The sequence below is a fragment of the Rutidosis leptorrhynchoides genome, chromosome 4 (genome assembly GCF_046630445.1).
Source record: "Rutidosis leptorrhynchoides isolate AG116_Rl617_1_P2 chromosome 4, CSIRO_AGI_Rlap_v1, whole genome shotgun sequence".
NCBI classification, from domain to species: domain Eukaryota; kingdom Viridiplantae; phylum Streptophyta; class Magnoliopsida; order Asterales; family Asteraceae; genus Rutidosis; species Rutidosis leptorrhynchoides.
In genome coordinates, this window is record NC_092336.1 from 429,668,816 (window position 1) to 429,687,984 (window position 19,169).

Here is a 19,169-nt window from a genome sequence, read left to right on the forward strand (position 1 = left end):
CAATTTCCTTAAGGATCTAAATTTTCATAGTCATGAGGGACTGTAAACCACATCATTACTATCATTGTTTATACCGCCGTATCAAAATCACTAATGTATAAAGTGTGAGAATAAAAAGTGATTCGAGTGAAGTGTGATTTAATTTCAAGTTATGTATTGCTTGAGGACAAGCAACGCTCAAGTGTGGAGATATTTGATAGTGCTCCAAACGAACATATATTTAGTCGCAATATTATCCCAATATGTAAAGTTTTTAGTTGTAATTATTCTATTTTTAAGTTGTAATCGTTTAAATAAATAAACGCGAAGACGAAGCACGAAGATTAAAGAATTGAAGAAAAAGTGCCACTAAAACTGGAAAAGGGTCCTTAAAGCCATAGTGCACTCAAAAGCGTCCTAAAAAGTGAGTTAAAAGACTTACGCGGATTTTGGGAGTTAAGGAAAATAATTTTTCGTACAAATTACAAATCGCGAAACACAAAGTACAAGATATCTACGCGTACGAAAGGACGTTCGAAAATCCGAAAGTGAGACATAAACCGGGCGTAAACGTATGAGACAACGGAGCTAAAATTACAAGTCAACTTTGCACAAGAATATAATATAATATATATAATTAATATAAATTATATAAATTATATATATATTTAAATAAAATGTCGGCAAACAAGAAAACAAAAGAAAGTGTCCTGATACAGCTGGGCATGCGATCGCATGGCCAGGAAGCCTAAAAACCATGCGATCGCATGGGCCTGGAAATGTGGCCAAGTCCTATAAATTGCAATGAATTCAGTCGAATGAGGGCACACCTTCACACACTCTCTTTTCTTTTTCCTCTGTAAGAAAACATTTATATTTATATTTATAATTTTAATTTTAATTTAAGTTTAATAATAATTGGGTTATTGTAAGAAATGTTTTACGGGTTTTAAAGTCGGAACTCTGTCCATGTAACGCTACGCGATTAATAATCACTGTAAGCTATGTTCTTCCTTTTTAAATTAATGTCTCGTAACTAAGTTATTATTATGCTTATTTGAGTCGAAGTAATTGTGATGTTGGGCTAAATATTAAGATGGGGTTATTGGATTTTGTACCATAATTCGGGTTTGGAAAAAAGACCGACACTTGTGGACATTGGACTATGACTATTAATAGGTGGGGGGTATTGTCTAATTGAATGACGATTTGTTGGAACCTGTCGAACCTATCTTCAAATTAGTTAATCTAATAATTATTAAAATGATTACGAATGTCCTATTTAGTGGTGTTTATACGACATCGTTTACAATCATTTAATTAATCAATTGGATTGGGTAATTGATTATTCATTTTAGCCAAGTGGATAAATTAATATATCATGAACTAATTAAAACAGGGGTAATTGATCTTGTTTGGTAAAATGTACAACAAGACAAGATGGGTTAAACTGAGAATAGATTAAGAATACATGTTGACTAGCAGAAATGCTTGGAGCTTAAGTTAGTGATGGGGACATCTCTACCTGTAAGAGCATTCGAACATCTGTTGTTTTAGACATTGTAGCTAGAAGTTAGAACTTCAAGGTTTTGAGGTATTCCTACATAAATAGTTTAATTTTAAGTATGGGTTTAAATATGATTAACAAACAATGTCTTCCGTCTTAATACTCCAGGCAACATCTGGCTGTAAATTCTTTGGTAACTTAATGGATTTTGTACCATAATTCGGGTTTGGAAAAAAGACCGACACTTGTGGACATTGGACTATGACTATTAATAGGTGGGGGTTATTGTCTAATTGAATGACGATTCGTTGGAACCTGTCGAACCTATCTTCAAATTAGTTAATCTAATAATTATTAAAATGATTACGAATGTCCTATTTAGTGGTGTTTATACGACATTGTTTACAATCATTTAATTAATCAATTGGATTGGGTAATTGATTATTCATTTTGGCCAAGTGGATAAATTAATATATCATGAACTAATTAAAACAGGGGTGGATTACATACAAGGGTAATTGGTGTAATTGTTAACAAAGTATTAAAACCTTGGATTACACGCAGTCGATAACCTGGTGTAATTATTAACAAAGTATTAAAACCTTGTTACAGTTTAAATCCCTAATTAGTTGGAATATTTGACTTCGAGAATAAGGTTAATTTGACGAGCATTTTATAATTATGACCGATAGACTATTATGGACAAAAACCAAATAGGTATCAAATAATCCAGGACAAAGGACAATTAACCCAGGGTAATAAATTAAAATTAAAACGTCAAACATCATGGTTACGGAAGTTTAAATAAGCATAATACTTTTATTTCATATTTCATCGTACCTTTATTTACTGTCATTTTAATTACTGCAATTTACTTTATCACAATTTAAATTCTGTCATTTATATTATCGTTATTTATCTTTACGCTTAAAATTAAAAATCGACAAACCGGTCATTAAGCGGTAAAACCCCCCTTTTATATATTATTATTACTATATATAATTATATATATTTTATATAAATATAGTTTTTAAAAAATATAGTACGTAATCACTAGCTCCCTGTGGAATGAACCGGACTTACTAAAAACTACACTACTCTACGATTAGGTACACTGTCTATAGTATTGTAGCAAGGTTTAGGTATATCCCATAAATAAATAAATAAAACTTGTGTAATTTTGTCGTATTTTGTAATAAAAATAATAGTATTTCGTATACACCGTTGTACACATCAATTGCAAAAAATCCCATCAATTGGTTCTAACGTGTGTAACTTCAATCGATCAAACATACTAAAAGGCATAATATTCACACTAGACCCACTGTCAGCTAACGCACGAACAGATGTGGAACCATTAATTTCACAAGGGATATGAAATTCTCCTGAATTAGCACGAATTATCGGGAAGTCAGAAATCAAAATTTCTATTGATTTTAATGGCACTTCACTAACAATTTTCTTTTCCTGAACCAATTTATCATCTTGAATTTCATTACTGGAGGAATATATACCCAACGCTTATTTCCTCTCAACGATTCAACAAACTTTGTGACTTCTTCTGTTTCATCATTATATTTTTCTATCTTGCGAGTTGTTTCTTCAACTACTTTTTCCACATATTCATCTAAATCAGTATCCTCTTCCTTAATGGATTTGGATTTAGCAGCAACATCCTCTTCATCGGAATCAGGATATCTACCATTCATTTCTTCTATCTCTTTGGACAATTCCTCCTCAGTCAACTCATATTCCCACATTATATCAGCTCCTCTAGAAGCTACATATTCACGGATTGCCTTTCTTCCAAGGTGTTCTCTTTCAGATATTCCCTTTCTTTAAACTCATTATACTCGGGATCATTCTCTCTAGGTCCCTTATCAAAATCATATTCAAAATCATCAGAACCGTCACTGTCATCTATATTAACAAAAGTAACCACATTTACCTTTTCAAAGCGAACCTCCTTAGAAACTTCGGATTCAACAGGAACTTTACCCTCGACAAGTTTGAATAACTTAGTAACATTGTGCTCTAAGTTTTGAATGGACGCTTGATGATTATTTTGCACTTGGGAAAGTTGAGCTTTTATGTTATCATTAACTTCATTTTGATTTTTGATGAAAGTTAAGATGCTTTCTTCAAGATTAGACTTCCTATCTGGTTGAGAATTAGAAGAATTTGTAATGAAGGGTGCTCTAACAGGAAAGAAACCAGGTGGGTTTTTATTATTAGTAGGATAAGGTGTATTATAATTATTTCGGTAGTTTGGATTTTCTTGGGATTGATTCACATACGAAACATTCTCGACTTGCTCCACAGTAAGACTAGCAACACAATCTTTAGTAGCATGAGGACCTTGTCATTTTTCACAACATACCTTAATCATATGCATTTCTTTTGTAAGCTTTTCAATCTGCCTTCCTAGATTACCTAATTGCACATTCATAGCCTTAACCATATCTTCAGAATCATAACTAACAGATTTTACCAAACGAGAAATATCTAAGTCTTGGTACCATTCATGGTAATGCGCAGCTAACTTATTAATCAAAGTTTCAGCTTCCTCGGCAGTTTTACTCATAATGTTTCCTCCAGCAGATGTATCAATCTCTCTTCTTGTAGCAATATCACAACCTTTATAGAAAGTAGTTACTTTTTTAAATTTATCCAAACCATGTTGTGGACAACCTCTAAGTATTTGACCAAATCGTACCCAAGCAGAATAAAGAGACTCATTAGTTTTCTGACGAAAATTAGCAATGTCAGTTTGAAGGGTGACAGTTTTAGACGCAGGAAAGAATCGAGTGAGAAATTTTTCAACCATCGTATCCCAACTAGTAATATCTCCTTCTGATAACGAGTTTAACCATTCTCTAGCTTCATCTTTTAACGACCATGGGAAGAGACGAAGATAAATGACATTACTTTCCACATTATTAATGTTAAATAGATTACAAATATCTTTAAAATTCCAAATGTGGGCATTAGCATCTTCCTTTTCAGTACCCCTAAATTGATTATCTTTAAGCAAATGAAAAATAGGGCCTTTAATATCAAAATTTTCTTTTATTTCAGGCTGAGTAATAGCATGACCTAATCCTTCCCGACCAGCTTTCATTAACGCTTCCATTGAATTTTCAGTAGCCATTTCACTTTCTGAACCAAAAAGAGATCCCAAATTAGAATCAGGACTAGACGGAGAACTAGATAATGAATCACCATGAGAAGCAGTTCCTTCATTGAAATTTAATTTCTTAACAATATTCGAATCCCTAGAATGTTTAAATAATATATCGGGATTTGGTAACATATCTTGTAAGACTGGTTTCTTGGACCGAGTGTTCATGTGATCTAAAAATAAAAAGAATAGTTTTAGGAAAAAAAATCTTTTAAGCTTTAAAGGATATATATATATATATATATATATATATATATATATATATATATATATATATATATATATATATATATATATATATATATATTAAATTTATTCTAATCTTTCTAGTAATATTTAAGAGATATATTAGTATATTAGTAAATTTAAAATTAATAAATATAATAAATATTAATAACATAATCAATAATATAGATATTAAATAACAACTTTTATCGCATAATAACGAATAATCAAACATACACGGCCTATTGAATCTTTCAATACTTAAGTGACCCGTCAACATCTAGGTTCGAGCAGGAGCCTTTAAATCGGAACCCCAGCAACCCTCCCCTAAAGGAAGACAGTCATCACCCGTTTTCAAGAAATATCAATAACTAAAATATATCCAACTTCTGTATTTACCGCGCTCCCCGGCAGCGGCGCCAAAAAGTTGATGTGCAAAAGTGTGCAGTGCTTAATTTCCCTTTCAAACCTTTAAATTTATATAACCTTTATTATTACACTTTTAACACTCTAACGAGTAACAAAACCCGATCATAGGTAGTATTTTAGGTTATTGTCCCAAGAGAGCGTAGATGCGTTATAAGTTGTTTATAGCTTAGCTCTTATTAAAGAACTAAGGATATTTTTATGTCTTTTATTGGATAGATTCTTATCTTTTAGGAAAGAGATGATTTAAGATAAACAAAATAAAGCAAGAAAGTAAAGATTCAAATTAAACAACTATAAACGAAAGCAGCTACATGAACGAATAACTCATACGAGAATCATATTAGGCAAGTTTCATAACTTATATTAACACAAATCAAGATAACAATCATAGACCAATTATTATCTCTAAGCAGGTTAAGACAAGTGTTGCATATCATTTAATAAGCAGGACTTAAAGCATATACTAGACATGTGATGTGCATGACTAATATCTCAATTCTTAGCATTCAATTCAATTACATGATACATATCAACCTTATGATGCGGATTAACATGCAAATAGACTGACAAATTATATAAGCTATTAAACATCAAGTAGATCAACTCAAGTTACTAGCTGAAAGTCAATTACTACTTAGTTTTCATGCAATCATTAATTAAACACATCCAAACAGAGGATCTTCTATTAAGCCTAACAATATCAAACTCTATTATATAAGTGTAATTCCAACTAAACAAGTTTATCACTATTATGCTGTTTAACTTAGTTGCATGCAATTCAATTTAACAAGTTTGATGGACTAGATCTAAACAAGTAGCATGAATCGAATAATAGATCATTGGATCAAGTACTAATCAACCATAAAATCATGTTATCTAATCATTAAGCATGACAAACAAGTATATTTAAGCAAAACAGATTCGAAACTGTTCAAATATCATCACAGAAACTCGACCATACAGATTTGGGAAAGAACCAGAAACTGTACGGATGAAGCACTGAAGCCGGCGGCTTCCTTCTCATTAAGCCGACGACTTGAGGATGAGGCCGGCGGCTTCATCTGATTCTCAGATGAAGTTCAATCTTCGTCCACGTAACCACTATGAACTTTTAGTTCATAGCAGAAGACGAACAGAAAAGAATGCAGTAAATAAGATAAATAAAACAATAAAATAAGGATATAATCATACCTTAAAAAGAAGGTAGATGTAAAATAACTTGAATTAAACTTGAATCTTGATTACAAAGACTAAATCTAACCTAAGGGTTTAGAGAAAAACCCTAAAAAATGACCTAACCAGAATTATTGAATTCTGAAAACTAATACATATGAAAACTGAGACTAGAGGCCTGTATTTATACTGTTTAAGTTCGGTGGCCAAGCCGGCGGCTTCAGTGGGAAGCCGACGGCTTGCCTTGAGTCGGTGACTCCTTGTGTAAGTTAAACTTAATCCGCAAGCTAAATATTTTAACCGTCATACTCAAGCCGGCGGCTTCAGGCCAGGCCGATTGCTTCAAAGATCCGCCAGATCTTTATGATTTTGTCTTGATTTTGTCTTGATTTTGTTTCCATTTTTACTTGAACTTAGTCGATAAGTTAAGAAACCGTGTCAACCAGGCCGGCAGCTTCAGGATGAAGCCGGTGGCTTCCTTTGCCTTTTTCTAGATCAACATGTTCTTTCAATTTTACATCGATTTTGGAACATTCTGGTGTATTCAGCTCCAAGCCGGCGGCTTCCTTGTATCCTTGTCGGCGGCTTCATGTAGCCGATTTGCAATTTTCTTTAATTTTGATCCTGTTTAATACATAACTTTGATAAAATCATTAGAAATACCTGTTTTCCATTTTTACCCATTTTAACATGTTTTAAGGTTAAAATGACTCAAAAATATTAAGATAACTCCTCAAAATGGTATTAAAAAACTGTATAATTTAGGAGTTATTACCCGCATTTCAATGTCGACATGAATGATGAAGATTTCATGATAATGACGATAATAACTCAAAGAGTATATATTACCATTAAATAAAGTTGGAGAAACTAGTGAACCATGGTAGGATCCTGTGATGTTCCGTAGTTGTTTATCATATGACATTTCATTCCATTTTATCTTCTTATTACTTTTGCGGTCTAATCTACAAAAAATTAATTTAGCTTCTTTATACGTAGTTAGTAGAAAAATCGAATTTGGATCATCAGGAGGAGATGACAAACAACATTCAAATTCATCCATATCTCCTCCAGCATGAACCAAAGGTGGGAGTTGAATGATCTTAGAAATTAGCGGGTTCCAAAGAGATCAAATGATGTCATAATATTCTGGATATTTGTACAGAATCACCCAACCATGAACATGCTCGAATACGTTTTCCAAACAACTCAAGGATTCGATATCGATACTGAGATATTGGGTTGTGTATGTTGAAAAAATCTGCTCCTTTTGTGCCTTATCCCGTTTACGGGAGCCCATGGGCTGAGCAACCAACCATGGATACTTAGCATGTTGTGGAGGTAACTGATCAGATACTCAATTGCTATATATCTGTTTCTTATTCATCTAACATGTTCATAAAAATTAAAAGAACAGCAATATAACATGTATGATTAATTAAAGATTAAACAACATCAATGGATAAACTGTTTGCTTCCCAATTCCAAGTGACCGACGCCGGTATGGTGTCGGCCGACCGTCGGTTCCGGCGTTGGATGAGACCGACAGTGGCTTTTTTGTTTGGACACCGAATGCTCTTAAGATCCTAATTATACAGTATTATAAATTAAGTATTAAGAAGAATGCGAATAATTATATATGCGTCAAAACTTTACCTCAAGACGTCGTAATCGTCAATGTCAGGTTGTGATGAATACCTAGAAATTTACGGTGTGTTCTCGGAATAAATAAAGGAGTTTATTAGTCTTGTTTCTATATAAGTTTAAGGACATTAGGCTTTTTAGGTCGTTGGTGTACATATAAGTGATGTAATCTAACGAGAAAATAAAACCTACACTTTACTATGGGTAGTTTTTGTTGGTTAACGATTAGTTAATTAATCGTAAAAAAATAAAGGAATCGAAAAAAATTGTTAAGAAAAGAATGAATAGTTTTAAAGGAAAAAATAAAAGGCTAAATTACTATTTGCCTCGAAAATTGGGGATATTTAAGTGTACATAAAATATATTTATAAATGTAATCAACAAGAGTTGGATGTCCCGTTTCGCTGATAATGACTTTAATTCGAAAAAATCATAAACAAATAAAAGATCGTGAGTAATAGATGTTGAATGTGTTTATTTGATTTCAAGTGTTTTATAGAAGTGTATTGTTTAATTACACACGTTATATATTTTTAACGGCCAAAATTACATACGTTATATGTTATATTAGATATATATTTGTACGAAACGGTATGACATAATTTTTAAATATATGAGATCATTTTTCGACCAAAGTTAATCAATAATATGGGTATAAAATATATTTAACTTCGGTGATAAAAAAATCGTTTATGTACCTGTTTTTTAAGCATGAGCTATTTCAAAAAGTACCAAACGAATTTTAGAAAAATGGTAATAAAATAGATCGTTTAAAAATAATAATAAATTTAGTTTGTAGAAAAGGGAAAAAAGGAGTTGCCGGCCAAAAGATCTTTTAAGAAAAAATAATAAATTTGATTTGTACAATAATAAATTTGGACAATGGGTTTGTAAAGTAGTATATACTCAATATAAATAATAATATAATCTTCTATAAATTTTGACCAAAGAATACATTTTTTAACCATAGAGTTTGAAAGTAAAGATAGAAATAAAATATTTGGAGGGAACATGAATAGTGGATTGGATCAATATGAGAGATAAAAACACTCTTGTATTTATATATATATATATATATATATATATATATATATATATATATATATATATATATATATATATATATATATATATTTTTTTTCTTTTTTTTTTTGAAAAGTAAGAAATTTTATTCAAAACGAAGAAATGTACAACTATTGTTACGCCACTTTTGAGCGCTACAAAAGATCACCGAAGCTAAGTATACCGAGGTGCAAAGATTGCACCATAACTAAACATCTAAACTAACTATCACGACAAATACAAAGATGGATTAGATAGCCAATTGATCCAATCGAGATTTTTCCCCTTGAGTCTAGATGAGATCCATTCGAAGGACTTAACTTGAATTTCGTTCAACAACACCGGTGCACACCAACTTTTGTTTTGGAAGACCTTCATGTTCCTATTCTTCCAAAGATAGTATGCGGTCACCCACGAGACGGCTTGCCAAATTTTGGACCCTAGAGACGACATTAGATGAGATGATTTCCCATGAAGACAATCAATACCATTTGATGAAACGTATGGGCCAAGCTTCCACCATTTAAAAACTCAATTCCAAATATCACAAGCGAGTTGATAATTGTATAATGAATGTTCAACCGATTCAAGATCATTATCACAAATCGGGCATCGAACACTATGTAGATCAATGCCTCTTTTGTCGAGCTAGATCCGAACCGGTATTCTTTTCTTCAAAACACGCCACACGAAGATTTCTAGTTTTTTAGGAATCAAATTATTTCTCAACGTTTTATGTGAAGATTGGCTTGGAACTTTAAGCAACTTATCATCAATGAGGGATGATAATCTTTTAACCGTGAAGATCCCATTATTTGCTAAAGACCATTCCCATGTTGTTTGAGCATTGAAATCGAATGACATTGTTCGAAGTAGGTTTTCTAACTCTGCTAATTCGGATGCTATTCGTCCTGTAGGTTCACAGCTCCACTCCCAATTGAAACCTGTACCTGCTGTTTGAGCTAAAGGAGGATCGCCTGCTGCATTTTCTAATGCCGAAAACTCTGAAAAAACTGCAACGGTTGCTGTGTGAGCATTCTGTCGAAATAGTGAAGGTGCTGGGCTGAAATTGCTGCTGATAGGGGCCTGAGAATTCCGATTGCTGCTCGAAAGTGCTGCTGTGAAGGAGTCTGGATTCCTACCTGCTGCCGAAGTGAACGAATCTGGAGAGATACGGTCCCTAACCGAAGCACAATGATTTCTATCTAACCTGTAAATCCTTGGGAATATATTTTTGAGGCAAACTGAGCTGCACCACTGATCTTCCCAAAATAACGTGGATCTTCCGTCCCCTATGCTTTTTTTGAAAGAGTTCACGAAAGGGATGTTAAGATCATCAATTTGTTTACCTGCAAGAACAATGTTTTTCCAAATGCCCTAGGCCGAGGGATAGGCAAGCCCATCCCTCGATCTCAAGCCACCGTCAATTCCATAGATGCTACGAATAATGCTTGTCCAAAGACAATCGGTTTCGGTATTGAACCTCCACCACCATTTCCCCAAAAGGGCGAGATTTTTGCCTTTTAGTAAACCAATGTTTAGTCCCCCCTCCCCATAAGGTAGACAAGTGTTGTCCCACCGAACCCATGAAATTTTTTTGGAACCCGAAGAACAACCCCCCCCCCCCCCCAAAAAAAGAAATCACGTCTAATACGCTCAAGGAGTTTAAGCACACAAGGCGGGGCCCGAAAAAGCGTGAAGTAATACAAGGGTAGACTACTAAGAACCGATTTTAAAAGAACAAGTCGTCCACCAAAGGATAACGTCTTCATTTTCCAATCCGAAAGTCTAGTTTTAAATTTTTCAATCACCGGATTCCAATCGCTAACTTTTCTCATTTTTGCACCAATAGGAAGGCCAAGATACATAAACGGGAATTTACCGGCTTGGCAACCCATACGTATAGCTAATGTCTCTACATCATCCGAATCAACCCCCACACCATATAATCGACTTTTTTGAAAGTTGACTTTTAAACCCGACGCAAGTTCAAAACATTTTAAGATGTAGAAAAGATTTCTTGCATTCGAATTGGACCATTCTCCAAAAAACATCGTATCGTCCGCGTATTGCAAATGTGATATGACAATCTTATCCCGTCCGATTTCAACACCCTTATAGAGACCTCGGTCAACCGCGGCTTTGGTAAGTAAGTTGAGACTTTCCGCGGCTAGGATGAATAGAAAAGGAGAAAGCGGATCTCCTTGTCTAACCCCTCTTCCGATCGAGAATTCCTTCGTTGGTGACCCGTTGATGAGGATAGAAATGCTAGACGACTTTAAACATGCACGAATCCAATTGCACCACTTTTCACCGAATCCCATACACATCATAACCTCCATAAGAAAATCCCAATTTATACTATCAAAGGCCTTTTCGAAATCCACCTTAAATATGATGCCCTTTTCTTATGATTTTTCAAAAAATAAATAGATTCGTTTGCAACGAGTACGCCATCTAAGATGAACCTTTCTTTCAAGAAGGTACTTTGTTCTGAAGCGATAAGCCTTGGGATTACTTTCCTTAGCCTATTGGAGAGGATCTTGGCGACTATTTTATAGTAGCTCCTGATAAGACTAATGGGCGGTAATCCCCGAGAGTGATCGGATCATTCTTCTTTAGGATGAGTGTAACGAAAGAAGCATTACATCCCTTAGAAAAATCACCATGTTCCCAAAACCAAGAAACGCCATTAACAACATACTCCTTAATAATGTCCCAAATTCTTTTGAAGAATCTTAGGTTGAAACCATCCGGCTCGGGGGCTTTAGAACTACCGCACTCATTTATTTCATTAAGGATCTCTAGTTCACAAATCGGGGCTTCTAATCTATTAGCTTCATCACTTGTAATAGTCGGATAAGCAAGGTTTACTAGACTAGGTCTAGAAAACACATGTTCTTCGAAAAGACACTTAAAGTGATTAAAGGCCGCCTCTTTGATGTCTAGTGGATCTTCGCACCAAGTACCGTTAATGGATAATCCTCGAATGTTATTTTTATTATACCCTCTTTTGACCACCGCATGGAAGTACTTAGAATTCTCATCACCTTCTAAAATCCAACGAACCCTCGCTTTTTGTTTTAACATATTGGCTTTTACCTTTTCTTTTTGAAAAAATTCCTTCCTGATGTTCAACCATTGATTTCGTTCATCATCATTTATGAGACCCTTTTCCGCCTTAAGTTCAAGTGAGTTGGCCATGGATTTCAACATGTCGATCTCCCCGTCAAGATTACCGAATTTTAACAAACTTTTTTCCTTTAGCGCGAGTTTGGTTCTGTGATGACCCGGAAATTTCTGACCAAATTTAAACTTAATCTTTAATGTTTCTGACACGATAAGCAAAGTCCATGAAGTTGAATCTCAAAATTTTGAACTATTCAATTACCCTTCGATTGTTCTCAACGATTCGCGAACAATTATATGTAAATAGATACATATACTATAACTTGAAAACGTAACAAAGTGTTATGAAAATGATACTGTGCATTAACCTTATTGGTTTGATTGTCTGATTAATATTTAGATAAGTTAACTAAAACGTTTAAGATGAACCAGTAAAACACTAATATGCTACAGTATTTTCGAATTGCTACAGTATCCGAAAAGCTACAGTGTTTTCAAAAATCACTATTTGCTACAGTAAAATTTACTTTGCTACAGTGAATTGCTACAGTAAAATTGACTTTGCTACAGTAACTTTGCTATAGTAAACACTATTTTAAAAATGAAAATGTATATATGTATATGTGTATACTACGAGACAATAATTTATAGAAGTAAATGACCAAAACACTTGAAAGTTTAAGATACACTTTGAGTGATATAATTTAGGGATAATTTAAGATTATATTTTGACAAAGGTACGTGTCCCAAAATGTAAATTACAAGTTTTCTCAGCGTACGAAGGGACATTCGAAAAACCGAAACCGGGACATAAGTCCAGTGACAACGTACGAATCATCGGTACCAAAATTACAAGTTAATTATACACGTAAATATAATATATTATATAATTAATTATTTAAATTATATATATTATATTTATATTTTATTATGTCGACGAACTAGATTACAAACAAGTTGTGAGCTGGAGAATCTTCCCATGCGATCGCATGGGAAATGGTCATGAAGGCCATGCGATCGCATGGCAGTCTGGGTCAGGCACTCTCTATAAATTCGATCGATTTCAGCTCAGTTTTACACACTTATATATTCATTTTACTCCGTAAATATTTATTATTATTATTATTATTATTATTATTATTATTATTATTATTATTATTATTATTATTATTATTATTATTATTATTATTATTATTAAGATTATTATTATTATTAATCTTATTATTATTAGTATTACTAATTAGTATTATACATAAAATACTACGACGAAGTCATGAGCGTGTCACTTTTAAAATGGTTTTCAAGCGGGATAGAGTTAAGGAAATTATGGGTTATTGCCAAGGCGGTTATGGGAAATGTTCGGGGGTATATTCGCGAGTCAAACCTAGTGTTTATCATCTCCGTTACGTCTACGTACTTTCCTACAATATTGAATCTCAATATTGATACGTTGAGATCTACGATTATTTGATATTCCGAGTCTCGGTCACATTACGATGAACAACTTTATGTGCTGCTAAGGTGAGTTTCATATGATCCCTTTTACTCTCTACATTTTTGAGCTGAGAATACATGCAAATCCTTTATTAACTGATTTACAATATATATATCTGCGTGAGTTTCATTGCTCCCTTTTTAATTGCTTTTGCAATATATATTTTTGGGCTGAGAATACATGCAATTTATTTTAAACGCAATGGATACAAGTACATACTTAATTCTACACTGAGTTTAAACCGAAAATCCCTTAGCTTTGGTAACTAGTAGCTGCCAGTACATAGGATATGGACTGGTGGGCGCGAATAACAGTATATGGATCCATAGGGCTTGACATCCCCGTCCGAGCTAGAGCGCTAGCCTTTTAACGGACGTATGCTATTTGAGAAGCGTACACATTGGTTTGCGTGTATTATTAAGATGATTATACAAAGGGTACAAATTATATATACGTTAAAGTTTAGTTACCAGGGTGCTCAATTTCGTAGAATATTTTGATAAACGTTTCTGGATGAAACAACTGAAATCTTGTGATCCACTTTTATATAATCTATTGATAAACGTTTCTGGATGAAACAACTGAAATCTTGTGATCCACTTTTATATACAGATTATGCGAAACACTAAAACTATGAACTCACCAACCTTTGTGTTGACACTTGTTAGCATGTTTATTCTCAGGTTCTCTAGAAGTCTTCCGCTGTTTGCTTATATGTTAGACAAGCTATGTGCATGGAGTCATACATGGCATATTTTTCAAGGAAACGTTGCATTCACCAAATCATCACCATGTATCTTATTTTGACTGCATTGTCAACGGAAGTACTATTGTAAACTATTATTTACAGTGATTGTATATATGTAGAAATTATCAGATGTCGAAAACCTTTGATTTAAATATTCATTTATGGTGTGCCTTTTTAAAAGAATGCAATGTTTACAAAACGTATCATATAGAGGTCAAATACCTCGCAATGAAATCAATGAATGACGTATTGTCCATATGGATTTGGAGCGATCGTCACAGGTTCTCTTTAGCTTATTTCTTAAAGAGCAATCCTTTCGGTTACCACCACCACCGGAACCCCCCCATGCCTCTTTTATCGTTTGTTCCGCACCTTCCATGTCAAGCCATTCGTCGAAAACTTTTATTGGTTTCGGACCAAAATTCCTATTATCCACTTTAAGAATAATGGGGCAGTGGTCCGATTGACCACGACCGAGTGCTACAACCGAGAGATTATTCCATATATTATGGAAATGATCATTAACGAGAAGCGATCCAATTTACTAAACTTGAGGCCGTCATCGCTTACCCGAGTGAATAATCTGCCACCAAGGGGAATATCAACTAAATTTGATGATTCAATGAACTCATTAAATTTCTTCGCCCTACTATCAATGAATTGACAGTTGAATCTTTCCTCTTCCGAACGAACCTCATTAAAATCTCCACAAATAACCCATGCTTGGTTTGGATCGCTTGAAATCTTGTTGGATAAAAAGTTCCAGCACTCAATTTTCTTACGGTCGTCATGCGGGCCATATACATTGATCACGTGACATTCTTTCCATGTGTTTCTCCAAGTTCCTCGAATACCGATACAAAAATCAGAGACAAAAGAGTCAGTAACATCAAAACACATTGTATCCCATATTATCAATTGACCTCCCGATTTCCCTATCATTTCTTTTTGAACAAAATTGCAATTAAGAGAACCCCAAAGGTTTTGAATCCACCTTAAATCGACATTATGTATCTTAGTTTCTTGCAAGACAACGATATTGGGTTTTTCAACACGACAAACATTTTTAAACCAACCTAACTTACTATCCTTCCCAACCCCGAAACCTCTAATATTGAAAGACAAGATTATCATAGAAAAATTAGAGAGCGAAAGTAACAGGGGTGATACATAGGTTTAATGAGTGGGTTTTTCAACCCACTTTAGACCTAATTGGTGCCCAAACTCTCTAATACCATCATCCGAAACAGAAAACGATGAGTTACTGGAAGTTGGAACTTGCCTGTTATGATTCGGATGTCTCGGATTTTTGGTGTTGTCCATAGGAGCTTTACCGTTGTCCTTTGACTTATTAGCACATGAAGAGCAAGTTGATTTGATAGGCCCCTTTGTCGAAGGATCTCTCCTTGCAACCGATTTAACTTTCAGTAACCTTGAAGATGCCTTCCAATTTCGTAATTTGGTCAAGCAACAATCCTTATTGAGCGTAGAAGTAGATCGCTTATGATTTTTCTCCATGGTGACATCTCCTTTTCGACTATGTGATTTATGGCGTGCCCTACCCTCTGTGCTTGTAAACGATTCCTTATATATATATATTGGTTGTTTTTGATCTAGAGGAGATAATAAACAAAGACACCTCATATTCATGTTGTTTGAAAGACAGAGAATACAGAAACAAATAAATTACTCACAAAATTGATTGGTTTTCTTTTTCGTCTTTTGTGGTTACAAGTGAACACAAAAAGGAATTACAAACCCAAATACTTTTTATTGCTGTTAGTCACGAAATCAAAACAAAATAAAATCACAGCTATTGTTTATTGGCGCATGAAAGCAAATCACGTTTGTTTTTCGATGGAATGAGTATTATTGATATTAATATTTTATTAATATAATTTGATTATATTAATAAGTTACTTGGGTATGGACTAGCATCCATTGACGTTGTTTGAAAGTGTAGTGAACTATCCAAAGAGACGATCATACTTTTGGTCGTAGGTTTCTCTTCAACAAAGGAGTTCGTTTCAACATTCTCATGGACATCTATTAACAAAGGTATATCGTTAACTCCACTTTGTGAATTTATATAGCTAGACAATTATTAGTGGTGTAACTGAATCTATGGGATTGATTAATTGTGTGTATGTTTTATTAATTAAATGATTATTTAATTATGTGAATGTTTTATAAAATAATAAAATATTTTAATTATCCGCTGCGTTTATAAAATTTAAAAGTACACACGATTTTCCATCATAAACACTATGCACAAGATTGACGAAAGGCTGAAAAGGCTTGATTTAACCATTGTCATCATATATGTTTGGAGTTGAAAACCACTTATTCCATTCGATTTTTAGCTTCTTCGAACGTGAAGTGATCCACAGGAAATTTCTTGTTTGAATTTCGCTCATTGTAGTAGGACCAATTCAATCTTTATTCTCAAAAACTTTCAAGTTCCGATTCCTCCATATCGTGTAACCGGTGACCCATGTGATAATTAGGTAAATGCATTTAATTACAACCATTTAATGATAATTTTAAATTATAATCTCGTATACTAATTTGAATGATAATGCCATATTTATTTCTTTAATATTTGTGGACCATTGATTTTAATTTTTAAAAATTGACTAAAATTTCAATCATTGATAAAGAAATACCCCTTTTATTTTGGTTTTTTTATATACGTTTCTAAAATTAATTAAATACTTATACTTGCTCTTGCTCTGTGTTGTGTATAAAATACTCCCTAATATATAAAATAATAGGAGTAGTATAATGCTTCATCTCTCTCATCCAATTACCTCAAAATCTTTCTTCCTCAAAATGAAATTGTTTGTATATTCATATTCGACTATATAAAGCTCTTTGAAAATATTTTTGTTAAAATCATACAATTCGAGGGTATTAAATTGGTAACATGTTTTTATAAATCGATTGAGAGTTTGATTTATATGTGATTTCATCTTTTCCTTTTAAATTTCATCTCTTTTATACTAGGTTCTATTGATATTATTGCTGCTTGATTTCGTCTAGTAAGGACGGGATGAAATCGAACATGTTATTTTGGTTGCAACGGATTAATGATCAAACCGGTGGTATTACAGGAGTGAGAGCTTTGATTGTTTTGGGTTAGTCAATAATAAGAAAAGACGTTATACTCTATAATAGACACTATAAGATCTGGGTTAGTAGCTCAAAATTAGTAAACTTAAAACTCCTGAGACCACTGCCTATGGTGGGTTTAATCGTCGCCACACGTTTGCCACTCGCATGGTGCCATAGGCACTGGCGAAAATAATATAGGGGCAGGAGGTGTCAGCCGTTCCCAGTGGATTTATAATTAAATTTTGAATTTTTCGATTTTGCCTTGAGTAATTTTTTTTTTAGCTCCAAAACCTCATTATTTTGCCCAAAAACCTCCATATTTTGCCCAAAGCCTTCATACCAAAACCCTCCAAATTTTGCCAAAAACCTCCATATTTCTTCCCCAAAACCTCCATATTTTTTATAAAAAAAAAAAAAAAAAAAATTGTTACGCTTTTTAACTTTTTTTCGGTCCTGGTGAAAAAAATTCCTACTTACGCCACTGGTCATAGGACCGGTTATTACACAATGGATTTGGCGATCGTTTGGTGTTGAATGGGTCCCACAAAAACAGCCGTTTGCATAGTGGCGGATCCACGTTATAAGCTCCAAGTGCAAATGAAACCATCGAAATTTTCAACGATATAATTATACGCTGTAGTTTTAAACATAGAGGCCAAGTTAGTTGAGTAGCCCGAATAATTTTGCTACTATACTTTTCGGTCCAAATTCTAATCCACTCACTTATTGTTTTTTTTATTGACAATAATCTCACTTGAACATATGCGAAGCCAGAATTTACGGATGAGGGTGTCATTTATTGAAAAGTAAATATCAATATAAAAGTTAGGTAACATATGGAATTTCTCCAATTTTTCTTGTAAGACAGAATAAACACTAGAGGCCAAGGCCGCATCATCATCAACATCACCATCTATAATCTCAATAGAACTGTCTTCGCCCACGATCTACTTCTTTAACAATGACTTCGACTTCTTTATATTCATCGCACTTGCACCAATTGAACACGAAACCGATGATAAAACAGACCCCCCATTTTCCTTTGTTCCAATGAAAACATGGGACTTGCTCCAACTCCATTCTCGATCGAGTCTTCACCATTTCAAAAGGGACCAACCAACTCCAGTTCCACACTCTTATTATCCGCACCTCCAACAAAATCTTCATCATGATTGTGTCCTTATTCATTTAATCCAACAACATTTACGCCCTTAGACTATTCTTGTAAATGACATGTGTCTTAGAATTAAATTTGTGCCAAATAAGCGCCACCTAATCATTTTATTCTCACACTAACTTATCACAATTCACTAGTATCCACGACACACCAATGAACACATCTAAATTAATAAGTAATACAATATATCACTCTTAATTCATAATGTACAACAAATTGGAGCTCACGGTGCACGATTAGAGCTAGCATTGACGTTTGCTAGTATTGGCGTCAAAGATTGGAGCTCCCTTTGATCTTTTTTGACGA

General features: G+C 33.8%; 1 protein-coding gene across 1 annotated transcript; it reads right to left on the reverse strand.

The window, feature by feature from the left end:
• Positions 1 to 11,750: 11,750 nt before the first annotated feature.
• On the reverse strand, positions 11,751 to 16,090 carry LOC139842091 (uncharacterized). The gene is made up of 3 exons (XM_071832267.1): positions 15,774 to 16,090; positions 15,143 to 15,680; positions 11,751 to 12,500 (listed from the first exon to the last, which is right to left on the reverse strand). The coding sequence occupies exons 1-3, from the start codon at positions 16,088 to 16,090 to the stop codon at positions 11,751 to 11,753; spliced, it is 1,605 nt and encodes a 534-aa protein (XP_071688368.1).
• Positions 16,091 to 19,169: the final 3,079 nt, after the last annotated feature.

What these genes read in the sequence shown, in the direction of transcription:
- LOC139842091 (XM_071832267.1), bottom strand. Translation starts at nt 16,090, where the DNA reads ATGGAGAAAAATCATAAGCGATCTACTTCTACGCTCAATAAGGATTGT. An exon ending in GGGCACCAATTAGGTCTAAA is followed by an intron (nt 15,681 to 15,773) that starts GTGGGTTGAAAA and finishes TTTCAATATTAG; the next exon opens with AGGTTTCGGGGTTGGGAAGG. An exon ending in GTGGCAGATTATTCACTCGG is followed by an intron (nt 12,501 to 15,142) that starts GTAAGCGATGAC and finishes AAATTTGGTCAG; the next exon opens with AAATTTCCGGGTCATCACAG.